Below are 9,820 nucleotides of genomic sequence, written 5' to 3'. Positions count from 1 at the left end.
GAATGAAACTGGCAGCATCCTCATGGTGGAATCACTATTCTTCCTCCTGTTCCAATCAGTGGTACCGAACTCTTCGACTTTTGCGCAGAGTATTGTAAAGCTCAAACGCACGAAGAGAGGTTGGCCGTGCGTCATAAAATAAATAACCATAATTTCTTAATGCAGGACCCTCTTCTGCGGATGCCCTGTCGACAACTGTATAACCCAGCCGACTATGTGCTGCGTATAGTTCACCTCTGCTCAGAGCTTGTTTCTGCTTCAGAGGAAGAGTACCACGGGGCCTACGGCGTCGCACCACTTCTTCATATTAACCCTGTTCAAGATGTTTGCGGCAAGCTGCGCAGCATGTTTCAATCTGGCAGCCTTTACGTCAAGCCTTGGATTCTCGATGAGGAGGAGGAACGACGAGAAATGGACGAAAGCAACAGAGGCGTGCTTTTCAATTCGGATTCTTTTGGAAATGGCCGGGGCGGCAGCAGCATCAGCAGCAGCAGTGAACGGAGCGTCGATGAGAACGACGTGGCAGACGAGGATCTAACTGGACAGGAGGTTGTTGACAACGCGACGGATACAGTGGTGGAGTACCTCTCCGAAAAGGACTTTGACGTGGTAACGGAGAGCGGCATATTCTATGATGATTCTGGGGAACGGGTGCATGCCATTTATCTTCGAGGTGGAATTAAGAAGGAACTCTGTCAGCGGGCCGCTATTGCCATTGAAGAAGCTGCGACGACCAAAAATCTGCGCAAAGCCGTCAATGGAGGGAAAACGAACCCGGAAACGGGTATTGTGGGCTACTATGACTACTTGAATAATCCCACACAGCGCAAGTGCCGTGAGACAGAGTTTACACGAAAAAATTGGAGTTCTGTAGTCGACTCCTGCGAGCCATTTCTTGTGGCACTAAATAAACTTTACAGTGAGTGTGCCCCGACGCATTACAAACTTCAACGCATTGCTATACCACGCCATTATCAATTGTTTAATACGGTTTTTAGTACAATGACGGTTAATCGAAATTTTCGAACTGCTGTTCACACGGATCGGGGTGACTTCCGCAGTGGATTGGCCGCTCTCTGTGTGATAGACGGGGTCTTTGAAGGGTGCCATTTGGCGATTAAAAAGTTGGGGAAGGCATTTCGTCTTGAAACGGGGGATGTTTTGTTCTTTGATACATCCCTGGAACACGGGAACACCGAGGTCCACAACTTTGATTATTGCTGGAAGCGGGTGAGCGTTGTCTGCTACCTGCGAAATGGTCTCATGTCTCAAATATGCGAGATGGAACGACGCCAGTGGCTTCAAAAGCAGATGTTGAAGCAACGTCTTCTGGATAGGAGTCGCCAGAGTGTTATAAACCTAAATGCCACGGACCCAAACCTTCCTCCCATATACCTTCCTGGAAGATTGCTGGAGGTTCTCTCCCCCGTTCAACAAGCCGCTCTTGGATTTGTTGTGGATCGACTTAGCAAAGGCAACGGGTGTGTAATTGCGCTGACGATGGGATTGGGAAAAACGTTGCTTTCCCTGGCACTGTGCTATTCGCATATGTATGACCAAAATCCACGGGATGTACTTATTTTGGCACCGAAGATTGTTCTTACTCATTGGACAGGAGAAAAGCAAAAGTGGGAAAAGTACGGCCTTGTTTTTTCACATTTTGTCGTCTCCGATGGGACGGACTCTGTTTCCTTTGAAATCGCACTCAAGCGATATAAACAACAGCTCAATGGGGAGTTGCCCAGAACCAGTCATGTGTTTGTCATCAACCCCGAGTACATCCGGACGGTCCTGAAAAAACTCACCGGATTTCGTCCAAGTCTTATTATTGTCGATGAGGGTCACCGTGTGTCCTCCAAGGGAAGCAAATTGAAGGACTGGTTGGAGGGACTGCGGTGCACGGCGCGTGTGATACTCTCTGGAACGCCTGTGCAGAACAATGCGGAGGAATTATACCGACTCATCGGCTGGATAAACAGCGACGTTCATTCTGTTCTACCCCCACGTGTGTTTACGGATCTTGCGGGGACTATCAATCGTTACATTAATGGAGATGATTCGGCACTTGCCGCAGCCGTGTCTGCGCAACGTTATATTCAAGAGTGGATGTGTTCCTATGTTTTTAGCGTCATGAAGACAGACCTTCCACCACTTAATGACTATATTATTATTTGTGGATTTTCCAGCATTCAAAGGAAAATGCTTGAGGATCATTTTGGGATGGAAGGGATCGATGGGCTGACAAGCATAAAGGCATCTGAGCACCGTCCATATCACCTCTCCACACATCCGCTTTGTTTTTTGGGATTTATATCCGGAGTCTATAAATCGCTTAATGGAAATCATAAGTTGACGCCTGAGGCGGAGGAAGAGCTTGAGTCGCAGGAGTATGCATCGCAGCTATATTCACTGACCGAAGATGACATTGGACTGATTGATGAGTGTTTATCGCTGGTGAGCTCTGGTTTCCTAACGGAGTTTGTGGGCTTAAGTGGGAAGATGACTGTTCTCATTTCGATATTGCATTCAATTCGTGAAAAAAAGGAGAAGGCCATCATCTTCTCTCAATACGTCGGATCACAAGACTTTATCTCGCGAACATTGACTTCATTTGACATCGTCTCCTCCACCATCCGCGGAAGGGACTGTCATGAACGTCGAAGACGAACAATAGAGAAATTTAGAGAGGATGAGAACATTACTTGCCTTCTCTTATCAACTCAAATTGGCGCGTATGGCCTTGACTTCACTGCCGCAAACCACGTTATCCTGTGGGACAGTTGGTGGAACCCTCAAGTGGAGTCGCAGGCCATCGCACGAGCATACAGAAGAAATCAAACACGAGCAGTCATTGTTTACCGTCTTGCCTCGGAGTTCGAGGATACAATTGTCCTCAAAACGCAGATAAGGAAACTGGCACTATTCAGATGTATTATGAATGAGGAAGCATCACGTGCGGTACCTCCTGAAGAGCTGCTGGATTGCGTTGACACCGAAGAAGATGAGGGAAGACGCTTTTTATGGCGTTCCCTTAAGAAGAGTTACCTGGAGGGTGGTGCACCGGCGGTATCCAAGGTATTCCGTCATGGCGACACGGTGAGAAGTGAATCATGGTCTTAATAACTGCATATATTTGGCTTTTTTTTTTTTTAATTCTTTTTAGATGTGTTTGTGTGTCCTTTTGGCACGGTTCTTTCCCATAATCTTATATTGGTGTTGTGTTTGTTTTACTATATACTTAACACGTGAAAGGAGAAAATAAACGCAAATAAATAAATATGCGCTTCATATTTGCTCTTCGTATTTCTTTCCAATGATAATGTTAGGGTTTTCGGTACGCCTTCTTGCCCTTCATTGGGCTGACCTCTGTCATGCATGCACGAATCTCTCTCTCTCTCTCTCTTTTTTTTTTTTTTTTTTTGTGTGTGTGTGTGTATGTTTTGTTTTGTTTTGGTTACCTATACATAGTATTCTTGCTGCTGCTTTTTTTTTTTTGTTTTTGCATTTACGGAAGCCAAGTTGCAGACCGAGCATGATGATCAGCTGCAGGTGTACATGGACGGTGTCATTTGAAGACTGAAGCATGGGATCAATGACATTGCTGGATGTAAAGCCAATGCCGCCGCAGGCCACTGTGGAGCGGGAGAAAAACATTTGCCTGACCCAATAACTTCAGATGTTTGTTGTTTATGAAGTCGAGCTGGGCTTCTAAAAACGTTGAGGCATGAGCGTTTGACGATCGAAAGGAACTGGACCGTTTCTTGCGGGAAACACTGGCCAAGACAAAAGCAGAGCTCCTTAATAAAGCAGCGCTGTGGGAGCTCTGGTGGCGTTCAAGAAAGTAGAAAGTTATGATACAAATTAGGAGCCCTTTTTTTTTTTCTTTTTCGTGGGTGTCTGTGGGTACCCGAAACATTGGGACGATGCCGTAGCCCCTCTTTGTGAAATGTCCATTGACTTTAATCAGCGGCTTACCAGAGAGATGCAAATTTGATGCGACGAGAGGGGAGAAAAATGGATGAGACGCCTGAATGAAACCTTGCTCTCACTGTCCAGAAGTGCAGGCTTTAGAGAGTGACGGCGAGGAGAGGGGAACTCTGCTGCCGTACTGAATGGGTGGGGGGGTAAGGGTTACCTGCCTATACGGTTTGTAAGGTGGTTTTGCTTTCTTGTTGTTCTTGTTTTTTGTATTCTTTTGTGAGCTTCCCCCTCATCTCACCATTGCTCACCTGATCATTTGGTACTCCTGCCCATGTCATTTTATACATCCATTCTCATCCCTGTAACGGACAGTGGAGTCCCTCTAGCTTGCCGGGGATTGTTTGCATTTACTATTACCACTATTATTGATATTATTATTTACTTGTTTCATTGCCTTCTCATTATAAACAGTAACACAACAAAGGAAAACTAAAGAAAGAAATGGAGCAATGCCCCTTAGCCGTATGGTGAGGACCCGCCTACGCTTCAAGCTGCATGTGGTAAGAAGACGGTTACGTAAGCGGAGAGTGATACAAGCAGTTCCAAAGTTGGACGCAAAGAATTTGCGGTCGTGTTCTTTGTTTGCTAAATGGCCTTTAGAGGCCCTGTCCGATCTACGCCGGCGGATGTTGTGGGAAGTCCACCTTAAAGGGGAGACGATCCTGTATGGCGGGGAGCCGTGTAGCGTGTCGTCGTTGTTTTGGATCGCATCGGGAAGACTCTCGGAGGTGCCGAACAGGCGTGAGAAAAGTGGGACAAGGCGGCCTTCAAATAAGGAGGAGGAGGGTGTGGCTTCCATGGAGACGGTTGGGTCCGCAGAGCACTCCTCTGTTTCTCCGCACGTCGAGTTTGACCAAACTCTCGACACCTTCAGCGCTGGCCAGTTTGCTGCGGGAGAGCGTCTTTTTCTAGGCGCGACTTATCATAGAACCATGCGCTGTGAGAGTGACGTCACAGGCTTTGCTGTGAGTTTCCGCACCGTTCAAAAAATACAGAAAAAATGGGGTGTGCCACGCGAGGCCTCTGTATCCGCAGCGAAAGAAATTGTGAAGAAGCAGATGTTGAGAAGAGACGAAAAACCTTTGCTGAAACTCGCCCTGTTTAAAAATCGAGTTTTGCGGGGCCTCGATGCCACAACACTGCGTATCATTTGGGTCCTTCTCTCCCCCATGGTAGTGTGCGCCAATGAATTAATCTGTGCCGACATTTTTGACGCGGAAAACATTAGTTTCATTCAGTCCGGGGATGTGCGTGTGGGGTTCAAGCGGGGTCAACAAAAAGAAATAATTCTCTCTTGTGGTAGCGCCGTTGGATTACAGAGCTTTGCGCCGTCTGAAATGCCCCGTGGTCGTGGAGAAGGGCATACGGCAGCCGTGGCTGTCACCTTTTCTCAATTATGGAGCGTTGGACGGAAGGCGTTCTCGGAAATGGTGAGCGAAAGGGAGTGGGAAAAATGTGCGGCAATTGCTCTGAGGACGATATATTTTCATGTAGACGATGAGATGCTGAGAAAGGTTGCGATATTCTCATTACTTCCCAGATCCAAGATTATGGCACTTGCAAAACGGGCGGAATTACGCTTCGTTCGCGGTGATGAGTATATACTGCCCCCTTGGAAGCGACCACAAGAAGCCATCGTGGTCTTGGTAGGCACCGTGTATTTTACGCAGAAGACTCCTGCCGAGGAAGCATTGAATAATGGAAAGATGGACAGAATTAGAATTCCTTGTGGTTATCCTGTGGCATTTGCCGAGTGTGTTGCGAGAATGCCATTGAAGTCCGGCGTGTTTGCCGCGACAGGCGCTCTCATCGTTAGCCTAACGCGTCGCGCCATGTTGGAGAGTCTTTCGGAAAATGCCGCCGGAAATGACATTGAGCCCGTGGTTTTAGAAGCAGCGATGAATCAATTAAATGTCTCGCCCTCCTCTCGCAGTGCGACGCGCATCGTTAATAAGGCCCAGGAAGAGGCTTTGCAAGACATGCGGAATTATTCACGGCCACAAAATGGCAACCTGCCGCCATGGAAGAATGAGCTCCAGGACCTGTGCTCTCCCAATGATGATGTAGGTGAAATGATTGAGCTCCATACCCAGGTGCTATCAACCCTCGCCCTGCAGGTGCATAAACTTCGCCCAAACATGGAGAAGGCAGGTCGTGTGGGAGTTCACTACGACAATGCGTCCCGCATCGCTATGAAGAAAATATCGACCAACGAGTCGCCAAGTTGTCACCGATCGCGATCCTGTTTTACTATTGACAAAAAAGGCCGTGTTATGTTTTGCAGCAAAGGAGCTATCGCAGAGAGGAAAACGATGGGCCGTGTGCAGCCAACTGATGTGCTAAGCGGGACGGAAGGAAATAGGGAAATCCCAAGACAGGCGTTGCCAATTTGTTTGCCAGTCAAGAATGGTCTTTCAAAAGCATCCCAAAAACTTCCGTCCTTTTCAGCCCTGCGATGCGCCCCAAGCGAGAAACTTGCTGCCGTCGTGGGTCATTCTCCGGTGTCTCAGAAGGTGATGGAACTTCGGCACGAGGGGAAACGGCTAAAAGATGAAGCCGAAAGCAATTGTATTCTCCCATTGGATTGTTTTTTGCCCAATCAGCGGCACAATAACCCACACAAATATATATAATGTAATCTAGTGGAGAAGATGTAAATGCGTACATGAGAATTAGTGTCTTGTTGCTTTTGTTGTCTCTTCTCGTTTTCTTCCTGAGACTGCAGCTGGATGGCTGTGTGGCTGGAGAACGAGGGCCGAAGTGAGTGGTGGGGGAGAAATGCTTAAGATGGTTTTTCCTGCTGGCAAACAATTATCGGCCCCCTATCTCTGTCTGCTTATGTCTCTTTTCCATCGCAACCTATTGAGCCCCTCTTTTGTTGATTTCTTTCTCGGGGAGGATTTTTCTTTTTTTTTTTGTTTTGTTAGTGTGAGGAGGCGTGGCGTGTGGGCGAGTCATGCCAAGCCCGCTAACCGTGTACGTGCTTGGCTCCCCGGCCTCGGGAAAAACAAGCCTGCTGCGTCAGCTCTCCTGCATGTGTGAAAATGGCACTCTACGTACCCGTCCGACCCATGACGCCCCAACGAAGGGACAGGAAGTTTATTCACTTGTCATTCAAGCACCGCAGCCAAAGGCGTTATCCTGCACGGTCGAAATTCGCGAGTTGGGCGGAGAAATGGCACCGGTGTGGGAGAAGTTTATTCAGTCATTTATGAACTCCATAAAGAGCAAGGGTGGTCCCAATTGTGCTCTGATGTTTTTCGTGGATGCATTATCCCCTCACCTGCTCCCTCTGGCCTCTGTCATGCTCAGCCGACTAAAAGGTTCCGATGGGGTTTGTCGGAACTGGCCGACGGTGGTGCTGCTGAGCAAGGCCCTTGCAATGAACGCCATGACGGAGGAAGAGTTGTGGTTTTTTCTCCCAGCAGATACCTGCAAAAATATCCAGGTTTTTTCCGTCGATTCTTGGAATGGGCTTGGGCTTGGCGATGTGCTGGCATGGCTTAGCGGCGTGGCGTCCTCGTGCTAGGGTTCTTTAGACGAACTTGGAGGGACCAAACGGAAGGAAAAGATGTGTATACGGAGGGATCTTTGCCCATATGTCTGTATGAATTACAGGCCTTTCTTTTGCTGGCAATAACTTAACTGCTTTTTGAACCCGTGGAAGATTATTGACGTGAGGGTGTGAGGGTTTGTTGGGTGGATCCTATATTCTGTCGGGCTCTCTACTCACTCACGACAGAAGTGAGAGGAGGCGAGTTGTCGAAAGGTGGGATTGTGTCTGCGTTGTTTATTGCCTGTCTCTTGTTGGCGCCACTCGCTTTTAACGACGCATAGAGAAGCCGGTTGGAAGTTTTCTTTGTATTCCCTGGCAACACTGTGTGACCCGGGACCCATTTTGTTTTTCCTTTCTCTCTTTTTTCTTTTTTTTTTTTTTTTTTTTTTTGTGGGGGGGGGAATAGTGTCAGAACTTTTTTTCTTTCCGTGTTTGCTGTCTCCCACCAGCGGCAGCATTTCTCCGCAGAAAGACGACTGCGGAGGAAGAGACATCACCAGACTGACGGAAAAAAAAAAAAAGGATAGAAAAAAAGGGGCGTGGTGAGGGAAAATATGCATGGGAAGGAGCATCGCCTACGCGGGTGTTCTTTTGACGGGCCCCTTTACGACATCTCTGGATATCTGCTCTCACATCCGCTAGCCTTCCTTGCAGCTTCACCCACCACCCGGCAGGTGGCCGAACGCATCGTTTGTGAGCCGCTGCTCCGAAGCACAGTGATGCACCAAACCGGTAAAAATCAGCTGGAGGGGGAGCTGTGGCTGCCGCACAGCGGTGCCTGGTGCGGGCAACTGTCAAACCTCAAGTACACTTTGTGGTGGATTCGGCGACAGGCAGATGCCAACGACGGTAAATTGGCAGCTCTCTTTTTTGCGTATCGTAGCTCTATAAAAGACCTTACGGACGTAAAGGACCTGCGTGGCCTTCGCTTTCTGTTTATCCCAGAGGCTATTTTACTCAACAAAACGTTGTCCCCCCTTGCTTCGTGTCCCACATTGGAGCACCTCTGGCTGCGCTCCTGCCGCAGTCTCACGCGGGTGGAGGCGTTGAGCCATCTTCATTCTCTCAAAAGCCTTGATTTGTCTAGGACGGGGGTAACAGACGACGGACTTCTTGCACTGACTGCCTGTCACTTATTGGAGGAGGTGGATCTCTCCGGCTGTGACTTTATTTGTGCTCTTCCTTTTATGAAGAACATGGGGTGCCTCCGCGTGCTCAAACTGCGTAACTCGGGCATAACAGATCGTGCCATCTCCGCCATTGGCGCCGCCACCGCACTGGTTCACTTGGACATCGCTGGGTGTTTCCTCGTCACTTCCCTCAACCCACTTGGAGGCCTAAAAAGGCTTGAGTGGATGAATACCTCGTGGTGTGGGATCCGTGACGGCGGCGTAGAGGGTCTTTCCTGCTGTGATAACCTGGAATATTTGAGCATGGCCCGCTGCTGGGATATTCACAATGTGAATGCCCTGGGCGTGCTTTCAAAACTTCAAGTTCTTGACCTTTGTGGAACAAATGTGGATGATGAAGGCATTGCGGGGCTCTCCCGCTGTGCGTCACTATGTAGTTTGAACCTCAGCGACTGTTTTTGCATTTACTCCGTCCGTACGCTGGCAGCCATGCCAAGTCTTAGGGAGATGGATGTGTCCTACACGGCCGTGACCGAAGAAAGCCTCTCGCTGCTCCCAATTTGGGTACGCGTTGTAAGGAAACCCGTTTGCGTTGTCTCACCTAATGACTCAATAACCTTTTTTAGAAGTCGGAGGGCACCCTTGTTGTCGATAACTCCGTCTGTTGGTTGATTTGCTTCCTTTTACAAAGTAGTCAACCAGTTTTTCCCTCTCTTTTCCCTCTATATCTCTTACCCTTAGTTTACTTTTCTTGATGCATGCAACTTGTGTGTACAACGAAGACGGGGAAAAAGTAATAAAAAATAAAAAATAAAAAACATGTGCGCAACTCTAAAAAGGTGGATAGGAAAAATTTTTTATTGAGAAGCTTCTGGTTTTGTTTTGTTTTTTTTTTTTTTTTGTGTGTGTGTATTTCTGCCTTGAGAATTTTCGTTGCTTGAATGATTTATTTAGCCATAAAAACGAGTAATTTACCCAACTGATGCCGCTTGGCATGTTTGAGCGTCTATATATTAAATACATGCGTATACAAATGTCATTTTGTGTGGATTTGTGTTTTGTGCCGTATTTGTATTCTCTGCGTCGGCTGCAGGGTGGCGGTGCTTGCTAGTCTGCACCCATCCTTTTTTTTTATTGTGTTTTCTTTTTTTTT

The 9,820-nt window shown here is 47.9% G+C and overlaps 4 protein-coding genes across 4 annotated transcripts, besides 5 other annotated features; all 4 read left to right on the top strand.

The window, feature by feature from the left end:
- Nucleotides 1-9,820: part of a sequence feature (heterozygous, Esmeraldo-like haplotype) that runs on past the window's edge.
- On the top strand, nt 160-3,120 carry Tc00.1047053506605.229 (SNF2 DNA repair protein, putative; the record flags this gene model as incomplete). Its single annotated transcript, XM_813089.1, has 1 exon — nt 160-3,120. One exon carries the CDS (start codon nt 160-162, stop codon nt 3,118-3,120), a length of 2,961 nt encoding a protein of 986 aa, XP_818182.1.
- Nucleotides 3,385-3,421: a repeat region.
- On the top strand, nt 4,431-6,614 carry Tc00.1047053506605.220 (hypothetical protein, conserved; the record flags this gene model as incomplete). The annotated part of the gene is made up of 1 exon (XM_813083.1): nt 4,431-6,614. The coding sequence occupies one exon, from the start codon at nt 4,431-4,433 to the stop codon at nt 6,612-6,614; it is 2,184 nt and encodes a 727-aa protein (XP_818176.1).
- On the top strand, nt 6,938-7,510 carry Tc00.1047053506605.214 (hypothetical protein, conserved; the record flags this gene model as incomplete). Its single annotated transcript, XM_813088.1, has 1 exon — nt 6,938-7,510. The coding sequence occupies one exon, from the start codon at nt 6,938-6,940 to the stop codon at nt 7,508-7,510; it is 573 nt and encodes a 190-aa protein (XP_818181.1).
- Nucleotides 7,878-7,927: a microsatellite.
- Nucleotides 8,092-9,339, top strand: Tc00.1047053506605.210 (leucine-rich repeat protein (LRRP), putative; the record flags this gene model as incomplete). The annotated part of the gene is made up of 1 exon (XM_813082.1): nt 8,092-9,339. The coding sequence occupies one exon, from the start codon at nt 8,092-8,094 to the stop codon at nt 9,337-9,339; it is 1,248 nt and encodes a 415-aa protein (XP_818175.1).
- Nucleotides 9,462-9,485: a sequence feature (AT_rich).
- Nucleotides 9,792-9,820: part of a microsatellite that runs on past the window's edge.

Source organism: Trypanosoma cruzi, genomic scaffold (genome assembly GCF_000209065.1).
Source record: "Trypanosoma cruzi strain CL Brener 1047053516657 genomic scaffold, whole genome shotgun sequence".
NCBI lineage: Eukaryota > Euglenozoa > Kinetoplastea > Trypanosomatida > Trypanosomatidae > Trypanosoma > Trypanosoma cruzi.
The sequence above is the reverse complement of the archived record's forward strand: the minus strand, read 5'-3'. Positions and strand labels throughout refer to the sequence as shown.